This window comes from Muntiacus reevesi, chromosome 12, assembly GCF_963930625.1.
Source record: "Muntiacus reevesi chromosome 12, mMunRee1.1, whole genome shotgun sequence".
In the NCBI taxonomy this organism is placed as follows: domain Eukaryota; kingdom Metazoa; phylum Chordata; class Mammalia; order Artiodactyla; family Cervidae; genus Muntiacus; species Muntiacus reevesi.
The window spans coordinates 61,813,835-61,834,815 of record NC_089260.1 but is presented as its reverse complement, the minus strand read 5'-3'; the positions used below and the strand labels follow the sequence as shown (position 1 = coordinate 61,834,815).

Genomic DNA, 20,981 nt, shown 5'->3' with positions numbered 1-20,981 from the left:
TGACTGGTCTGCACCAGATACAATTTAAAATACCAGACTGGAAACCTGCTCACTAATTGGCAAGGGGGAAAAACCTCCAGAGATGCAATTTATAAATCAGATCACAATCCTTTGTTCCCTCTGAATGTTTCTGCTCAAGTATTTCTGGGGTCCAACCTGCCAAAACTTATCTTTTTTATTGTAGTCATGTACTTTTTAAATGACCATCTGAAACTCAACGAAGTCATTCAAGTATAGGGTCTATATTGAACTCTAATTTATAAACATAATCTAGGCTGTATTTATATTCCTCTTACCAGAGCTGATTCACTTTCTCTCAGCATTTTCCAGGTCAGTTGAACCAGATGGATACGTGGTATTTCCTGAGACTGATTCTCGAGGAAATGACTGCAGGTGTCCCTCCAAAACACAAGGCAGGGGATATGAATGGAAGTTTCTTAGTAAGCAGAAAGTGAAGTCACTCAGTCGTGTCCGACTCTTAGCGACCCCATGGACTGCAGCCTACTAGACTCTTCCGTCCATGGGATTTTCCAGGCAAGAGTACTGGAGTGGGTCGCCAGTGCCTTCTCCATTTCTATTTATCTATTTCTTAGTAAGCAGAAAACACACCTACGAACAAACACTTGCATAGCCCTATTATAAGAAATGAGCTCCTTTTTAGAACAGAACCATGGAGTATGTGAATGAGAACTATCACTATATGCTGCTTTAATGCCAAACGTCTTTTATTTGGAATTAGATGATGAAAGCCAAAGTTCCAAACACATCTTCAAGAAGGAAGACTGATCAATGCATTTTGAAGCAAGGGTTCCTGTCTACAACTGAGACAGTCTTGAGTATCCCAGATTATCAAGAGGGACACAAAATCTTCAAAACAAAATTAATTTACGTCAATTTTATTTAAAAACATATAAATAGGCCAAAGAACATTTAAGCCTGAGAGGGTTGCAAACTTTTCTAAGAACATAATGGTCCCAAAAGACTAACATTTATTGCTGATTCAGCTCACAATGGCAGCCCTCTTCAAGCAGCAGCACAGTTACAAGCAAACATTTTATGGGCATCAGAGATTCACAAAGCAATGGGCCACGGCCCTGCCCTCAAGGAGCTTACCGTGGAGCTAGAGAGACATGATACATCCAAAAGAGACACAAAGTCCATGTATCAATATCAAAACAAAAGCAATTACTGGCATAAGTCTTCACAGGTTTTAACAAATGAACAGTAGGAATATCTGAGCAACTACATCAAGTTTCAACCTGACATATCGAAAAAATGGTTTCTATTTATTTTTTTCAACTCAACTGAATTAAAAGGGGAAAGCATAATTCCAAGCCAAATGTACCATAATGTTTGCTGTCTCAGATGAAGGGGTGGATGGTTCAGGTTCTAGTGTTTCTCTGCAGCACCACATCCCGAGGTCAAGTTCAGTAGTTCTGGCTGCTAAACCGATGTACAAACTCAGGCAGCGAGTAGACGGCTCCCCATCCGACCTCAGGATCCATGCTGATAAAATCATTCAGGTTCATCTTGGAATCTAAAAAAATACATGAAAGAAATGTCCACTGCAGGCACAACTCTGGTTTAACAGCCCCAAAGACCAAAAGTAGGGAAAATTATTCAAAGGTTTCATAAGGGATCAATATCATTCTGTGATATTCTTGTCTCCAAGTATAACCTCAACTGAATCATGAAAAAAACATCACACAAACCCAAACTGAGGGACACCACACACAGTCACTGATCAGCATCCTTCAAAAGGGCTGCTGTTTAGTTGCTAAGTTGTGTCTGACTTGCGACCCCACGGACTGCAGCCCACCAGGCTCCTCTGTCCATGGGACTTCCCAGGCAAGAATGCTGCAGTGGGTTGCCATTTCTATCGCAAGGGGATCTTTCCAACCCAGAGACCAAGCCCACATCTTCTGCACTGGAAGGAAGATTCTTTACCGCTGAGCCACCAGGGAAGCCCCTTTGAAAGGGCAAAAGTGTAAAAGTAAAGGAAAAAAGAAATTGTCACAGACTGAAGGAGTGTGAGGAGACGTGACAACTACATGTAACATCCTGGATTAGATTCTGGACCCGAAAAAAGAAATTGGGGTAAAAGTCGCAAACTATAAATAAGGTCTGTAAGTGAACAGTGCTGCACTGATACTTTTGTATTGATTTATTATTTTCTTTCTTTAGATAATTATGCCATGGTTTTCTCAGATACCCTGGAATCTGAGCAAAAAGTACAAAGAACTTTCTGTGCTGTTTTACCCAATTCTCTAGCAATCTGAAGTTATGTCAAAATAAAAAGCTAGATGAAACAATGCACAAATAAACTGCTGATCTACTGGATACGACTGCCAATTTATAGGAAATTAAGAGGATACAAGAGATACAATCCGCAAAACCAGATCTTTTCTCCCAGATTCATTTCTTCAACAAATAAATTACAAGGAAAAAAAAAAGAGCTTGACTAGGAATCTCTACATATTAAAAAAAGACTCCTCAGAGACATAACAACTAAGCATAAGGTAGGGGTTTTATTTGGATAATAATTTAAATAAATGAACTATAAGAAAAAGATTATGACTTTATGAGATAACTGTGAATCTAAACACTAACTAGAGAGATAAATGCTGATTTTAAAGAACCGTTAATTTTTTTAGCTGTAATAATGACACTGTGGTCATACTTTAAATAAACTAATCCTTATATTTTAGAGATCCATACTGAAATATTTAGAGTTAAAAGGACATAATATCTGGAATTCACTTCAACATAATGCAAGAAGGGGGAAAGTGGATGGGCTATCAGCCATGAGCTGATAACTGTTGAAAGTCTAATTTTCTGTCTAGTTTTATTATTTAAATTTTTCATACCATACATTTTTTAAAAGTGTGTACACATTTCTTCTTGTCCTCATTCAAGAATAGTTACAGAACTGTACTCCTATCAAAAACCGTCAGGAAAGTGGACAAAGTATATTCAGCAACTCTTTCCACAAGTCAGACAATGGGCAACACGACTGCCTGCTAAGAAAGCAGAAACAAGGGAGGGAGCCCTAGGATCCCCCAGTTCACTGCCCAGGGGGCATTTCCAGACCACAGCACAGAAGGAGCCACACAAACAGCACAGGGGTTCTGCCCATGGGAAGACAGAGACCGGAGTCCAGGAGGGCACGGCAGCTACGTGCAGGGGACAGAGTGTGGAAGAGGACGAACTATGCACACAGTGTTCTAGATTTCTGCAGAGGGGACTCACCCTCTACCCCCAAGTCTGCCTAAGGACTGAACTCATGAAGCCAGGAAAGAAGCCCAGAAAGCAGCTGGTCTAGTAACTCCCAGAACTTCCACGGTCCCCACCAGCCACGGGGGAGAGAATTCGTAACACATGGGCATTTGGCAGAATCCTCAGAAAGGTTACACCTGAGTAGCAGGGCTAAATGAGCGCAGGGTGAAAGGCTGCTGAGAATCTGCACTCAGTCACTTCAGTCGTGTCCAGCTCTTTGCGACCCCATGGACTGTAGCCAGCCAGGCTCCTCTGTCCATGGGATTTCCCAGGCAAGAATACTGGAGTGGGTTGCCATTTTCCCCTTCAGGGGATCTTCTCGACCCAGGGATTGAACCCACACCTGTTATGTCTCCTGCAATGGCAGGTGGGTTCTTTATTACTAGTGCCACCTGGGAAGTCCATACTAAAAGAGCAAGCCTTGAAAGGACCCACCTGACCCCTGTAATTTAACTGTATGCCAGAACCGAATCCAACATTGTTTTTAAAAGTACCTCAAGATCTAGCATGGAGAAGGCACTGGCACCCCACTCCAGTATTCTTGCCTGAAAAATCCCGTGGATGGAGAAGCCTGGTAGGCTGCAGTCCATGGGGTCACACAGAGTCGGATGCGAATGAGTGACTTCACTTTCCCTTTTCACTTTCAAGCACTGGAGAAGGAAATGGCAACCCACTACAGTGTTTTGCCTGGAGAATCCCAGGGACGGCGGAGCCTGGTGGGCTGCCATCTATGGGGTCGCACAGAGTCGGACACGCCTGAAACAACCTAGCAGCAGCAGCAGCAAGATCTAGCAATTAACAACGTAAAATTCACCAAGTCCAGCACCCAACCAAATATCATGAATCACACAAAGAAACAGGAAAACGCGACTCAACATCAGGAACAAAATCCATCAACGTTAGCAGACTGAAATAACAGAGAGAACGCAACCAGCAGACAAGGATCAGCTATTATAAACACACTCTGTACATTCAAAAGGGTAGAGGAAAACATGGGCACAACAGAGAGAAATGGGAGATATTAAATCAGCCTCTCGTGGAACTGGATTTCTTCTCTCTGGAGTGCAATGGAGTGTCCAGTAGTGAGTTTTGAGATGGGTCTATGTGTTAGGTGTGACTTTGGGCAGCCTGTATGTTGACGCTCAGGGCTATGTTCCTGCGTTGCTGGAGAATTTGCGTGTTAAATGCCTTGGCTAACCGAGCAGCTGGGAAGGGGTATGAAAATGAAGACAACTATGCCAATATTCGCTTCAGGTTCATGAGCATTGAGAACATCCATGTCATGCGGAGCAGCTTGCAGAAACTCTTGGAAGGTACAGGGATTTCACCTGGGCTAGGCCAGATTGCATAATTATGTAACCAAAAAGTATGTCTGACTTTGGGGAGAAATATAAAAGCAACCAGGAGAGCAGAATCAATAGGTGATAAGATTTTTGACTATATTACGAATCCAGTTTGCATAGATAGTACTGAATTATAGCAGTGTTGGTCTGACAAAGGAACTACAATATTTAGTTTCATAACTCTGTGGAGTCCATCTGGGTTTAGTTGCTACGGAAATAATGTATCTGTATAAAATTATAGAGACTGCTATGTAGAGGTGGGTAGATCAACACAAATATAAGTGAATTTGGGATTTATTTCATGTTCCTCATTTAATCTGCTGGAAAGAGTCAGTCCAGTTTCGTCACTTTGCTGATAAGGGGGGTGAATTTAGACTTCAAAAGAATAAAGCTGCTATCAAGCAATTGGTCATCTGTCATAGCTGCAAAATAATTGGGATCAGAATGGGGTCTAGGTGAGATCAGTGCCTCACAGGACTCTTGAGTCTAGAACATTTCTCCCAAAGCCACTATCCAGGAATCCATGATGTGATATGTCATCTCAGGCACACATTAGGGAAAACCTGCCCTCCTTAAGTGAAGTCCCTGTTCTTCCTTTCCTCAATTTTTACTTATACTGTCTTCCAGGACTTCTCCTTCTCATGACCCTTATCAGATCCTGTCTCCTCAGTCTGCAGCCCTTTTAGGGTATTAGGATTCCTCTTCCTTAGGTCTCTTCCTCCTTTTTTTGTCCCAGAATATTGTATAGTGGAAGAGAACCTTCTGCAGATTTTTTTTGAGGCAAAAGATTGCAAAAATAAATAAATAAATAAAAATAAATAAATAAATCAGCCTCAAGTGGAATTTTTAGAGATGAAAAAATAAAATATGTAAAATGAAAAAAAAAACGCACTGGATGGGTTTAACAGCAAATTAACGCAGCAAAAAAGATGAATGAATTTACAGACAAAATAATTATTCAAAATGAAACACATACAGAAAAAGTCTGGAAAAAAGTGATCACTGACTTAAGAGGATAAGAACAAGTCATCTAATATATGTGCAGGTGAAGGACAAGAATTATTTTTAAAAGGGGAGGTAAAGGTGGCAGTCAAAGAAATTATTTGAAGAAATAATGGCCAAATGTTCCCAAATTTGATGAAAACCATAAATCTACCAATCTAAGAATCTGAACAAACCTCATGTGGACTAAGTCTAAAGAAAACTAAAGTCCATCATAATCAAATTGCTGAAAATAAGAAAGAGAAAAAAACCTTAAAAAGTAGCCGGGGGGGTGGGGGGAGATACACTACATTTAGAGAAACAAATATAAGAACAACGCCACGCTTCTTGATCAGAAACTAAGCAAGCAGAAAAAGAAAGACATTTTTAAAAAACTGAAAGAAAAAACATGTAAAACTAGCGTATATTATCTAACAAATACAGCTTTTCAAAAATGCAGGTAAACAGGATACAGAACACGAGAAACAGAGTCTTACAACAAAAAGGCTAGATAATCAGCAAAACCAGGACTTCTGTTGACGTGATCAGACAGCCAGGGATGCCGGATGACCAGTAATCCAAAATAAAGGAAACACATGCGCCTCCCAGGAGAAAAGGGGCAAAAGTTCTTGCTTACATAGGGTAGATGTACTTACTTCCTTGACTTACTCCATGTAAGTCAGCTAAAATCTTTAACAAATGGCTAAAGGAAACCTCAAGTTCTGAAATACAGTGGTATTCATTTTCTAGGACTTTTTAATGTAATTAAATAAAAAATGATTAGCTGCAGGCATTCATTACCTACCAGTGTATAAAAAATAAAATAAAATTTTTAAAGATCAGTGTGTAACAAATCAGCATTTGCCTGTACCTCCCTAAGAGCCACTATAATATTTCTATTTACGTATAACATTGATCCGCCAGCTGAGCTCAAATGAGCCAGTGTCACTATAACACATCATTTGAGAACAGGAAATGAAAGGATGAGAGGCAGCAAAGGGCTTAGAAAGAGAAAGGGACAGTCATGGTGTACCCTACAGTTCAGTCCAAGACTTGGGAAAGGTCCTTAAAAACTGAGCCATCAAAGGCTGCTGCTGGAACCGAGCCTTTAGGGCAAGGCTGCAAGATTGAATCTCGGTTTCCTTCTTATCAGAGATGGGCAAAAAAGGAGGGGGTAGTTTCCTTTATCTAAAATACACTAAACGCTAAATTAAAAACGGGGCCTGCAGACACATGGCCACCAAAATTATTAAATACTGGGGCCAAAATATAATGTGAAATGTATGAAATGTGATAGATTTTAAGCCCCTAAGGGCCAATTCCACAACTAAATGCAGGGAACCAAGTAAAGCTGCTGTGAAAGTATCTAAAACAGCTGCTATGAAAGTTTGATGTCTTCTTGGAACCTTTAACTTTTTTTAAGAAATAAAGCAATACTAATTAGCTAAAAGTAATCCCCCTTTATCCTAACTTCAAACACATTCCTTTGATAAACGGGGCTTCCCTGGTGGCTCAGCTGGTAAAGAATCCGCCTGCAGTGCAGACCTGGGTTCGATCCCTGGGTTGGGAAGATCCCCTGGAAAAGGGAACAGCTCTACCTATTCCAATATTCTGGCCTGAAGAAGTCCATGGACTGTATAGTCCATTGGGTTGCAAAGAGTCAAACACAACTGAGTTAAAAGTAATTCTCCCTTATCCCAGCTTCAAACACATTCCTTTGATAAATGGAGCTTCCCTGGCAGTTCAGCTGGTAAAGAATCCACCTGCAATGCAGGAGACCCCAGGTCCACTCCTGGGTCAGTTCAATTGATAAATACAGGGCTTGAATTAATGGATTGACCACACAAGAGAACATGGCCACATGGTTAAATTACTACATGAGAAACCAGTATGTTTACCCCACACTTCAGAGCAGATTCTTTTGAGTTCCAACCTCAAGTTCAGGAGGCCACTGATGAGCTAGTTACACAGGGGCAAAAAAAGACATCCCCTTCCCTGCTCTTGAGCACAGGGAGGTAACAGACCCTGCCACCCTCCTCCAGCTGTGCCCGGGGGCAGGCAGAGGGCTGGACCTCCATGGGCTCCAGTGTTCGTGTTGGCCGAGTGAAGAAGAGACGAACATAAGATAGGAGGGGGCTGGCACAAACAGCACCTCCTGGGAAGCAGTCACCAAAAGCCAAAGGAACACCTCAGACAGGACGGGGGCTGACAAGGTTTGCTGAAGGCTTACGACATGTCAGCTTCTGTGTCGGCGCTCCTATGTGGAAGCGAAGTGCCTCTCAAAGAGGCACACAGCGAGCCACACGGGCACTGTCCAGACCACACCCAGTAGGGTGTGCGAGATGAAAGCAAGACCCACCAAGCCCTCTCTTGACCTAAGCTAGCCCAGTTCTGATGCTGAGCCTGGGAACCAGGTTGGTGGACCCGAAGCAATGCCAATGTGAACTTTAAAAATCATGACAGCTTTCCACAGAGAGCCTCAAAAATCAGAGACGGAATCCTCCTTCAGTGTTCACTTCCTTCAAATATACCAAATACACTTTTTACTTTCTTCCCTGCTGAACTCTGAACTCTAATGTCTTATTTCTCTGGCCTCCTTTACAGCCTGCAGAGCATCTTGACTCAGACAGCAGCATCCTCATCATAGGATGGTTTTTACCAATTAATGGCAACCTTGTGAATTACTTCCCACCATAAATTCACCCAGGTGAATGCCAGACAATAGTAATATGGTGAAGAACCCTTGATCTACTTAAGTCTTAAGAAATTATTAACTGGACTGATGCCTAAAAGAACATAAATGAGATTAGCGGGACAATAAAACCGGCTAGCTCTCACTGCCTTTCTAATGCAGATTTTATTACAGAGATTTCACAGGTCTCAAAGAAGCACCAGGGGATTCCCTTCACCATAACATGAAGCCCCACCACGGGGAGGCTCTACAAGTCCCATGGTGAAGTGGCACAAACACAGTTCTCCCCAAGTCTGGTGGACCAGAGGCAGGGACGGCTGATACTCCGGCAACAGGGTTGCAGTTTGGCTCCCTGAAGCCTTTCCTCTCCCATGAAACCGTCCAATCCTGCTCTCTGAGCCTCCATTCCTGAGTCTGATAAATATACACAACTGCACTCCCTCTCACCTCCTGACCACTCCGGGAGTCTTACCCAAACGAGAGTGCACTTCCTGTCCTTGGTTAAGGGAACTCGCTCACCAGCACACTGATGGGAAGCCCCTCTGAGAGGGCGTCCCTGGCTTACCTCCAGTCTCGATGCAGGGATACGACGGGGGAGGCTCTCTCCAGTTTCCACTGGAGTCTTTCATGTGAGATCGGTCAGAAGCAAAGTTCTTCAGATACGAGTCTGCACGGATCACTCTAAATTTCCTGCACGTAAACCAACACTCATTTATGTAACAGTTGAAATTCTACCTCAGTTCTTATAGAGACTCATTTTCTATGACATGCGCAAAACTAGGCAGACATTTTTTTACTATTAGTGACAGGCAGATAGTTTAGTTGCTAAGTCTTGTCCGACTCTTGCAACCCCATGGGCTATAGCCCACCAGGTTCCTCTGTCCATGGAATTGTCCAGGCAAGAATACTGGAGTCAGTTGCCATTTCCTTCTCCACTATCAGTGATACACAAACAGATATGTGGCTATAATACCTGTTAAAGATGCCATGAGAAATGATCAGCTGACATTCCAAACTACAAAGGCATGGAAATCTATCCAGTTGCCTTTACTTACTCAATGAATATATCAGGGGTCAAGGGCATAATTTTCAGGTGCTGATATCATGAAAGTGTTAGTCACTCAGTCGTGTCGGACACTTTGTGACCCCAAGGACTGGAGCCTGCCAGGCTCCTCTGTCCATGGGATTCTCCAGATAAGAATACTGGAGTGGGTTGCCATTCCCTTCTCCAGGGGATCTTCCTGACCTAGGGGTTGAACCTGGGTCTCCTGCATTGTGGGAAGATTCTTTACCATCTAAGCTACCAAGGAAGTCTATCATAGTCCTCCCAATTTTGGCATCATATGGCATCCAGCTCCCCCAACCCACACTACCCCACCACCCACACACCCAAAAATAAGAGTATGAGAGACATTCTGAAACTGACTTAAAGAAAATGTTTTGGATTTCATCATACAAAGTTTTAAAGACTGCCAGCCTTTCATATGACGGACAACCTTTAAAACTTCAAAATATTTTGAATCTTCTGTGTAGTACATGACTCTCAAATATCAACTCAATGGTGAAGCCAAGACAAGCAATCTTTACAAAACCAACGGAGAAACAAACATGCAAAGAAAGTAACTGCATAATCGTCAAAGTCTAACTTCAGAAAAGTAGGTAAATTCACCCTGAATTTCCTCACCTTCTGAACTGTGGATGCATGTCCTCGTCAGACTTAAAGGCATCTTCCACATATGTGTCAAAGGGGCAGGGGAATGGCAGGACAGTGTCAAGGTCATAAATGAAGCTCTGTCCTCCGCTTGAAACATGAAGCAAGACAACATGGTAATCCTAGAAGTAAAAGTTGAAGTTAACCAGGTTACCTTATGATGGAGTATTCCAAGGTTATAGTAATAATGCCTATCTACCACCAAAAATATATACAAGACTAATAAAGCCCTCCTTAAAATAACAAAGCAAACACAAAACCCTGAAAACAGACCAGATGTCCAGTGACAGGGAACAGTTATACCAAAGTGGAAATGTTCGTGTACATTAAATGTATACCTTCAACCCAGCAATTTTACCATTAGGAATTCATCCTAGAGAAAAACTGCCATATGCAAGTAAAGGTATATATTCAAAGAAAATCTCTGAAGTGCTGTTTTTAACAGTGAAGATTCAGGAACAATTAGAAGTCCACCAAGAGGGGAAAGGCTAACAAACTACAAGGCAGCCGTAAGATGGGGTACTGTGCAGTTGCTAAAAAGAATTAGGTAAACTTCTGTGGAAACTGGATTAACTCCGTGTTACACAGTTGGATGGAAAAAGCAAATTGCAGATTATGTATCATACATTATTTTAAAATTTATGTGTATATAAAGACGGATGTGTGTATTCAGAAGTACACAGGCATGCATATGAGTACAGAGAAAAAGTCTATAAGGATATCCTCGAAACCATTAACAAAGGGGAACGGCCTGAGGTCAGCCTGGAGAGGGGAAGGACTTTAAAATGTTGTTGCAGGGACTTCTCTGGTGGTCCAGTGACTAAGACTCCATGCTCCCAATGCAGAGGGCCTGGGTTCAACCCCTGGTCAAGGAACTGGATCCCACATGCCACAACTGAGAGTTCTCATGCTGTAACGAAGATAAAAGATTCCTCGTGCTGCAACTAAGACCCAGAGTAGCTGAAGAAATAAATTTTTTAAAATGTTGCTGCTATTGATTTTCAATCAGCCATGCCCTAATCTGGAGCCATTAAAAAGGACACGGAGAGCTTCTCCGGCACAGTTGGATCCCAGCATGCATGTGAACTCTCACTCTCACCCCCAGACACAGGGTACTGCCCACGCCAGCTATGAGCTGGAAAGGATGTCAGGAAGATTTATCAATGGACATGAGGGCAGTCTGATGCCTAGAGAGCCTCAGAAAAACGCTCGCACAGAGAACAGCACTGTGAGATTAAAAAGTCCAATCACATTAGTACAATATTAAGAATACCATACGTTTTTAGTACTTCAGAGCTTACAAAGCACTTTCTTAAATGATGTTTCATTTGACCCTGTGAGGTAGGGAGAAAACAATTAATTGAGACTGGAGACACTGCGCCATCAGAGCCCAAAGTGCTTCCTTTGGCTCCAATTCTATCTTAGGAAAGCAGAAAGAGCATCAGAAATGAATGCTTCTCCCCTATCCTCCCTTTAATGCATCCAACCCTCCACTATAACAGTCCATGACTTCGGCCCCCTGGGCTTCTTCATGTTATTCCATTCCACCTGCACTGCCGTCTCAACTGCTCTCCCCCAATTCATCACTCCAGCTCCGGCTCAAATGCTTTCCCCACCCAGGAGTCCATCTTTGATCTTCTCCCATCCCTGCCAGCAGTAGTCTCTGCCATATCCCAAATCGGGTTCTCTCCTGACATCTACTTCATGTTATTTTTTTTTTAAATACACATTCCCAATTACTTGTGGGAAACCCTGCTATTAAAATACAGATACGGAGATGAGAAAGATAGGTCCAAACATTCAAAAAGTTGCTGGAGAAGTAAGTGGGAATCCCAAGTCAACGGTGGCAGAGGAGTGAGAGGATGAGGGAAGGCAGGAGGCAGGAGAGCCTGTGGGTTAGGGCATGTGAGGCGGGATCACCCAGTTCAACCTCAGCCCCACCACCAACCGGCCTCCATTTCCTCTTCTGTAAAATGGGGATAACTGTAGTGTTTGAAAGTGAAAGTTGCTCAGTCGTGTCCGACTCTTTGTGGCTTCATGAACTGTAGCCCGCTAGAATCTTCTCCAGGCCAGAATACTGGAGTGGGTAGCCGTTCCCTTTTCCAGGGGATCTTCCCAACCCAGGAAGCAAACCAGGGTCTCCTGCGTTGCAGGCAGATTCTTTACCAGCTGAGCCACAAGGGAAGCCCACCTGTAGCGTTTACCTCATAGTATTACTCACAGTGTTACTGAGAGAATTAATGAAATTATTATGTAAATACTCAGCCTTCTTAAAAACCAACCAAAGTGGTGGGGGGCCCCCACAAGGGGGACGGGGACCCAACTAATAAGGGGAGTTTCACTGAGGAAAGGCTGCATCTTGCCTAAAGGGGAGAGTTTTCCAGAAAGAGGACATAGCTTGTGGAAAAGCATAAACAGAGACTTTCTGGGCAGTCCAGTGCTTAGGACTCTGCTCTTCTACCAAAGGGATGACAGGTATGATCCCTAGTTGGGGAACTAAGATCCTGCATGCTGCAAAAAAAATTTTAAAAAAAGGAAAGGCATAAACAAGGAATATTCTTCTGGCTAGCTTAGGTCTATGTTCCTACATAGCAGATGGCCAATGAACTCAAGAGGGAAAGCAGGCCACTTCCACGAGGAGAGGCAGAGATGGGGACCAAGGAGTACAGACTCGAGAAGCAGCGTCACTCTCTGAGCCAGGTGAAGAGCTTGTCCAAACGCCTGGGAAAGACACCGCAGGCTAGAGGCAGGAGCGCCCACTTAGAAAGTGACCTCTTCCTGGGGGGGGTTGGTCTCCACCCACTGAGGGAGGCTCACCTATCACCTACGACAGAACAGCAGTGAGGCACAGATCAACTGCCAGAGGTGTATTCCACACAGGAAGTCTGTGGGCGACTTCCTGAAACAGGATTCTCCAGCAGGAGCTGCCATGAGCTGCTGTGTAAGGAGGGCATGACCACAGGTCCTTTCCCTGCAAATTCCCTGAAGCCCGGAAGCTGAGCACTTCAGCAAGGGGCATGACGCTAGGGCAGATGGACAGTCCACAGCTGGGCTTCCACTGCTCTGCTAACAAAACTTGCTAGCGCTTTTAGAGCACTGGTGCAGATACCAGAGTGATGCTTCAAATAAGCATCTCCCTGAGGCCTCCGGCGACCAGAGGACACCAAAGAAGGACGGTAACTAATCCGTCCAGCTCACACAGCCCACACAGCCCACCAGGAGGGGACTTGGGCTTAACCCCAATGTGCCTCACTCAGCCTGTACTCCCAGCCCAACGCTGCTGGATTCAGGCTTCAGAGCAGGGAGTCTCCTGCTGGTGAAGGAAGCAAGAGTGTGAGCTCCATAAGGCCAAGAGTTTCAGTCTATTTTGTGCCTCGTATATAACAAACACTCAATACATATATGTTAAATAAATAAATGAAGCCGATTCAAATGATGTCTTATCCTAAATATGCATCGGAAACTTGATGCTTGTTACGTTATCATGAATGGAGCTTTTCTTTTATCTCCATGTTTCTTAGCACAAACAATTCCATTCTTCAGGGCACCATTCTTCAGGTTAAGGTGACATACGGATGTGTGCTGGAAAGGACCCCGTTCTGCCACCGATCAGCCAGGTGACCCTGACCTAGTCACTTTGCCTTTCTGGGCTTGTTTCTTCACCTGAAAAATGAATGGGTTGGAAGAGATCTGTGTTTTTCAAATGCCAGTCATGCTCTCTCAGAAGTTTGCTAAGAACACAAATTCCCAAACCTTTAGATCAACTAGATTAGAAGCCTATATATATATATTTTTTGGCCATATCAGGCAACAAGCAGGATCTTAGTTTCCCAATTAGGGATTGAACCTAGACTTTTGCCAGTGAAAGCCCTGAGTCCTAAACACTGGAATTCCCAGAAACCTGTATTTTTCACAGTCTCTGGATAACTCTACTGTGCAAATGGATGAGATGCTGCTGAAGTTCCTTCCAGTGCTAGATAGACAAGAGTCTAGACAACAATTATATCTGCTACATCAGCCATTTAAAATCACTTCTATAATAATTTGAAAATTAAAAGAAAACATGCCCGTCAGTGCTTCTGCCTTACACCAAATAACATCTGTCATCCAAAGGTCAAATTATTAATAACTATCATAGTCTTTCTCTACTGCCCCATCATTTCTGCTTTACCAAAACACAAAGACCGCTCCTGGATTACAAGTACTGCTGCATCAGAGGCTGTCTGTGCTGACCGTCTTACCCAGATGACAGGTCCATCTCCGGGTCTTGCCTGCTGCTTCCAGATAGGTATCTACAAATACAATACACTTCCTGAGTCACAACTTTACAGAGCAACCACTTCTTTTAGGCAATACACACATGGAAAATAAAATATTTCAAAACAACCAACAAGTGAGGTGGAAGAATGAACAGATAAGACGAAATCCAAATCTTTCCAAGGGTCCTTAATGATGAAAGAGCAATAATTCATTGTTAAGATGTTCTCTGGAGAGTAGAAAGAGACCCAAACTAGGGATCGGAAGTCCTGGCAGGTTCACCTCTTGCTCTCCCACTTAGTCATTCATGGAATCTTCCCAAGTCTCTATTTCCTCATTTACAAAACGGAAACAGCTGTCCAGACCCTGACTACTTCACAAGGTATCCACTGGGATCAAACAACATGATGCTCACAAAAGTGCTTTACAAACTATGAAGAGTTTACTTTCTTTTTTTAATACTTTATAGAAGTTTAATGTAGTTCCATAAAACTCAGGAAAGAAACTTCTCCTTCAAACCTGAGCATATGTGCTTCTAATCTAAGCATTTTAAAAAGCTCTAACTTAATACTTAAAGAAAGGGAACTGAATTTGCATAAACATACCATCACATATTTCCCTACCTGCAAGTTAGAAACTAAACTCTTAACTACATCCTTGTAGGAAAAAAATCTGATTCAAAAACAAACTTTGGGGAGGGGGGATCGGGATGGGGAATACGTGTAACTATATGGCTGATTCATGTCAATGTATGATAAAACCCACTGAAATGTTGTAAAGTGATTGGCCTCCAACTAATAAAATAATATTTAAAAAAAAAAAAAAAAAAAAAAAAAAAAACAAAAACAAACTTTGAACTGTTGCCATATTTTATAAAGCACATTTTATTTTTTTTTTTAAAGCACAGTTTAGAATAAGCTAAACCCATCCTCTATTTAGCTTCAAATGTCATCCTGAATTTGTGTTCTTTCTGTAATCACTCCCCAACTTACCATCTTCCTCTCATTAGATATGAAGACAGCATAACACTCTTCTAAAGGATACTGGTCATGGTTTTTGATGTATTCACAGAGCTTCCAAATATTTTCTTCACTGGAATAAAATAATTGTTTAAGCAATATAATTAAGCAAGAACACTCAGTGTCTTTCACATTTGAACAAAAGACTGATTATTACATTAAAAAAAAAAAGTTGGCAGAGACCTTAAACACCACCTCCTCCAAAAACTGGCTAACAATTAATTATACCTCCTCTGAAACACTCCCAGCAACAGCTGTTACCAACCTGAACTGTGCGTGGACCCCTCTGCGGACACAGAGCTCACTGCCTCTGCTACCAGAGGCATTTTAAGTGCTCAAATGCTCCATCAATATTCTAAAAGTTCTAAGTCCAGGGACTTGAATTCCAGTTCAGCCACTTACAAGGTAGTAAGTTTTGGACACCTTGACCTCTCTGAGTGTCTGATTTTCTCCTCTGTAAAGTGCGCATAATCATATCATCAATACTCAATAAATCTTAACATTGATTGGCTGCTTCCCTTTGGAAACAGCAGGATGGGTATTGTGTAGGAGGGCTCCTGCCTGGAAAAGATCAGGACGGTTATGGGATATGTCCAGGAATTCTTCTGGAGGGAGCCTCTTGTGAATGCTATTCCCCAAGCCCCTCTGGTATGGAGGAGGTCCTGACTTTTAGAAAGCTCTTCCTCAGGCTGAACTGAAATCCATCTTTCTTATTCTCCTACTCTAGAAGAATCTCTCTTCTGTATGAGAGGCCTTCAGCTGTTATGAAGCAATGGTAAGAACTACTGAAGTAAAGCAATGCCCAGTGCATCAAGCCAAGCCATGCTGGCAGTCACACTCCAGCACTCCTGGCGGTATTCATAGCCCAAGCTTTGGATTCCTGTCTCCTTCTATCGGGGCACACAGCAGCTTTGCTCAAAACGAGCTACGCCAATATTCTGCTCACACAAGTGACTCAATTTGTCAAAACCTTAATTCCAGCCACTTACACCACGCAACCGGGAAGCGGCAGTGAGGACTGGTACAAATCTGTGCAGACACACGTTTCACTCAGACTTGCCCTTGTCCACTTGTCTCAACACTTCACACAGCCAGACTTAAAGTACCGGTTAAGTGTCTGTATTTTTTCCCCATGATTTTGTTTTTCCCTAGAATATCTCAGAAGTCTTATGGGGAAAAAAATGATGGCAGAGATACCAACAGGAGAATGCTAATAATTCTATGGGACGTGCAGCATAGAGTAATACTATGTTAACTGTTTCAATATGACATATAACAATGTAGTAGCTAAAATTTTTTTAACCTGGATGTTCTCAGACAGAGCTTTGAGAAGACATTTGTCCTTCCAACCTAGAGACATTCAGGAGCATCGACTACCAACAACAGCCGGTGATGTACAAATCACTGTGCTAAGAGCTTGGAATTTAGAATGATAAATCAGAGTCGCAGACGATGAGAGGAGCCACACATATCCATAAATAATCGAGCATCGCAGGAGACCATAAAAGATGCATAGAGCAAGTACAGAGGAGGGAGTCATTCATTTTGAGGGATACAGGATGATGGAGGAAATAGGTCAGCGGGTTCTCCGTGTGTGTTCCCCTTTCCCCTCCCAAGAATGGACACAGAGTTAACCCCAAAAGTCCTCAAAGCCATATGTACCATGAGCACTACTGGTTGGCTAAATACACATGTAGCCTGGACATATTTTGCTTATTACTTTTCAAACATAAGTGAACATTACACAGAGAGAAAAATTAAACCTAAGAGATATTGAATTTGTAGTCCCTTTTAATCAATAATTTTGTTTTCAAGAGTACAACTAATATCATGAAGGAGGATCTCATAAAACTTTTGATGCTAATTAAAAAAAAAAGAGGGCCTCATCCTCGGAAATGCTGGGAGTCACCACTGGAATAGAAAGTGCTGCAGATTAGCTATGAGTCCTGCAACTCATTTAATTGGTTTAAAAAAATGGGCAGGGGAGGGGCGATAACAATAACACCCCAGGCTGTCAGCTGAGTATCTGGGTAGCAGAGACGCTGACAAAGCAATACTGGGACTGGGATTCTGCAGGGGTGACTGGTGATGAGCTGATAGAGAAGCACGCAGAAGCGGAGGATCTCTGGGACACAAGTGCTTAACAACTATTTGAAAAATCCGAAACAATTACAACGGAATCAAAAATGCTTTGCAGGAGACTTCCCTGGTAGTCCAGGGGCTAAGACTCGTGCTTCCAATGCAGGGGGCCTGGGTTTGAGCCCTGGTCAGGGAACTAAATCCCACATGCCACAACTAAAAACCCGCATGCTGCAACAAAGACCTGGTGCAGCCAAATAAACAATTTTTAAATGCTTTGCAAACTGCACAGAAACACAAATATTATCTACCACTATTATCATTAAGCTGGGTCTTAAAAGCTAAGTGACATCTGACAGAAGCTAACAGACATCAAGAGGAAGGATTTATTCCAAGTTCGAAGAATCTGCAGGAGCAGACAGAAAGGTGCGCCAGCCTGATGCGTTTGGACAGGATAGAGCACTGGTTCTCCATCAGAGGTAATCTTGTCCCCCAAGGAACATCTCGCAATAGCTGGTGACATTTTGAGTTGTGACAGACTGGGGGAGGGTGGGCATCTAATGGGTAGAGCCTGCCCTACACAGAACAGATGCCCAAACAAAGAATCTCCATGCTCAAAATGTCAACAGAGGCAAGGCTGAGAAACCCTTGGGCAGAGCAGAGAAGCCAGGTTCACGAATAGGTCGCAGGAACAGATGGTGACCAGATCTTTACAGTGCTTGCTATACGCAGGACACTTTTTTGTCTGGCCCTGAGATCCTGAAACAGGATCAATGGGCCAGACTCAGACTGCTCTACCGTGCAGCTCACACATCCAGGCTCTCTAGGGTTGGACCCTAAGATCTGCATATTCTATAAGCTCCAGGTGGTTCTCTGGGTACATTCAAATTTAGACTGGCTTTGAGCAGTATGAAGCCAGCTGAAAATTAAAGACTTAATGGGCTATGGGAGAGCTGGGCAGAGATGCCTGTTAGGAAGAACCAGAACAGGCCCCAGTGGCCAGACCCGGGGAGGGACAGACCTATCTATGGCTGAAGGAACCAAGAGGAGACGATCAACTGAACAGATATTCATCTCCTAGTATTTTTCCACTGGATCACTGCACTCCTATTATGTCGGCCTCTCTATTATTCCTCGAATACTCTCGCCAGCTTTCTTCTGAGAGCCTCTGTACCTGCTGTCCCCCTGCCTGGAGGAATCTCCTGCCAATATTCACAAAGCTCCTGCCCTCTTTCTTCAGCTCTCTGTTCAAATGTCATTTTATCAACGTCTTTAAGTATCCTAATAATATAGTGAGTCATCATCTCTTATCTTGTTCTATTTTTCTCACAGCACTCAACACACCCAAGTGTGGTTAAACTTGCTTTTGTCTGCTTTCCCCCAACAAAAATGTAAGAACTATGAAATCTTACCAGGGAATATGTCTACATTGTTCACTGCAGTATCCCTAGTGTCTAGGACCCTGCTTCACATCCTCTGTAAACATTTATTGAATTAATGAATAAAAAATGAATGGATCTCAGAGACAAGAACTAAGAGGACTGAGGTGAGAGGAGGGGCAGAAATAAAATGTAGTCAGCACCACCACTTGCTAGATGTGTGAAAGTGAAAGTCACTCAGTCCTGTCCCACTCCTTGCGACCCTACAGTCCATGGGATTCTCCAGGCCAGAATACTGGAGTAGGTAGCCTTTCCCTTCTCCAGGGGATCTTCCCAACTCAGGGATCGAACCCCGGTCTCCTGCAATGCAGGTGGATTCTTAACCACCCAGCCGCGAGGGAAGCCCTTGCTAGATGTGTGATGTGGGCAAACTAAAGACCTCCCTGTGATTCAGTATTTTCAATAGGAAAGGAAATGAGAAAAAGGATAATAAAAGATCTATCTCCTAAGCCTGAAAGGAAGTTCTTGGCACTGGGCCTGACATGCAGTCAGAGCTGAACAAACTCCAGCTCTTGGTAGCACTGGTTTGGTGACCAGCTGAAGGAGGAAAGGTAGTTTCAGAGGACCCTGAGGTTTCTTGTGCAGGACTGGAAGTCTCCATTCAAGCAAGGGAATGGTAGGCGTGGGAGTGAGAAAGACCAAGATTAAGGGTTGTAATTCCATCACAGAAGTCTAGGAAAGGGGTACAGTGTGCAGACTCTGTTCCCAATCTGCCTTCCTTCACTCACAAGCTATGCTATTGTTGTTCAGTCGCTAAGCTGTATCTGACTCTTTGCCATCCTATGGACTATAGCTAGGCCTCCCTGTCCCTCACAAGTTATGCGGCAGTAGGCAAATTTCTTGCAACCCTCTGTGCTTCGACATGCTCACCCTTAAAACGGGAGTAATAGTACCTTCCTTCTAATGCACTGTAGGGAGAAATGAATTCGTTTACTGAAACGTCTGGGAACAATGCTCGGCATATACTGAGTACCACGTGTAAACGTAACCACTATTATAGTAACGACGTGGTGGTCTTTAGGCTCCTAGTTTCTGGTACAACGGGGCCTGACTTGGAATCCTGGCTGCCTTCAATGAGTGACCTTGGGAATGTTATTGCAAAATCTCTGTGCTTTCATTCTCTTCCAAAATTAAAATGACCTTCACATCAGTGCGAAACCACTTGGGCTTTAATTTAGTACAATAATTTTCAAAGGCTCTCTACCCTCCACCCTTCGCCTCCAACTCCCCTTCCAGGCGCCCCCAAGCACTGAGATCCCCTGAGAAAGGTCCAGGAGAAAAAGGCCAGGCAGAAGTAAACCACCAGCGACTCGACCCTTCCTGGAGGATACCACCCCCCTCCCCCAACACCCTCCGAATGCCCACGCTCCACTCAAGACTCTAGCGCTGCCATTCTGGCTCCCTCCGCCCCTCAAACCGGAAAACCCTCAAGCCAGGCCCAGAGCGCCCCCGGGGAGGGGCCGGGAAGAGGCGGAGCCCGGCGGCGTCTCCACCGCCGAGTGGGCCGGGGAGACGCCGGGGGCTGCCCCCGCGCCCCCTCACCAGTAGCAGCTGTTGTAGACACAGGCGTCCCGCGGGGGGCTGGCCGGCTGGTAGTGGGCGGCTGCGGCGACGGGGGCTTCCCCTTCCATGGCGGGCCTGGGCACGGGCCAGAGGCGTACGAAAACAGACCGGCCCCGCCGGCGAGCTTCGGAGGAGGAGCCGGCACACTACACACAGCGCTGGTTCGCTGGGCGGACTGGGAGGAGCCCGAGGCCGCCGGTGGCGCCCCCGGGTGACGGGGCCTGGGGCAGGGTGGGCGGAGCCTGAGTGGCTGAAAGCGCAAGATCCCGCGCAGAAGCTCGAGAAGCCCGTGGCAGGTCCCGGGAGGGTGGTGCTGGGAATGAAGAGAGTTGTTGTCAGTGGCTGGAGTCGGGCGGCCCTGGATTGGCTGGGCAGGTTCTGGTGGGCGGAGCTTAGGCGGGGCCAGCGATGCAAAGTCCTGGCGCGGAAAGAGGTGGGCGGAGCTCGAGGCGCTCCGTGGCAGTGCCGTTGAGGTTGGAGTCTGAGCGACAGAGGCTTGAGTTCATAGTGGGCGGAGCCAGGGACGTGGAGGATCTTGTGGTTCCTGGTTTGCGAAACCCCGCCAGGTGGGTGGGGTCGGGGGGCCAGGGGCGGGGCCACGCGGCACGTGGTCCTAGAGCG

At 44.3% G+C, this 20,981-nt stretch overlaps 1 protein-coding gene across 1 annotated transcript; it reads right to left on the bottom strand.

The window, feature by feature from the left end:
* Positions 1–880: 880 nt before the first annotated feature.
* On the bottom strand, positions 881–20,661 carry NTAQ1 (N-terminal glutamine amidase 1). The gene is made up of 6 exons (XM_065903232.1): positions 20,340–20,661; positions 15,253–15,352; positions 14,245–14,295; positions 9,977–10,125; positions 8,858–8,982; positions 881–1,537 (listed from the first exon to the last, which is right to left on the bottom strand). Exons 1-6 carry the CDS (start codon positions 20,426–20,428, stop codon positions 1,428–1,430), a joined length of 624 nt encoding a protein of 207 aa, XP_065759304.1. The 5' UTR covers positions 20,429–20,661; the 3' UTR covers positions 881–1,427.
* Positions 20,662–20,981: the final 320 nt, after the last annotated feature.

What these genes read in the sequence shown, in the direction of transcription:
- NTAQ1 (XM_065903232.1), bottom strand. Translation starts at nt 20,428, where the DNA reads ATGGAAGGGGAAGCCCCCGTCGCCGCAGCCGCCCACTACCAGCCGGCC. An exon ending in TATCTAATGAGAGGAAGATG is followed by an intron (nt 14,296 to 15,252) that starts GTAAGTTGGGGA and finishes TTGTATTTGTAG; the next exon opens with ATACCTATCTGGAAGCAGCA. An exon ending in GAGATGGACCTGTCATCTGG is followed by an intron (nt 10,126 to 14,244) that starts GTAAGACGGTCA and finishes TTTTACTTCTAG; the next exon opens with GATTACCATGTTGTCTTGCT.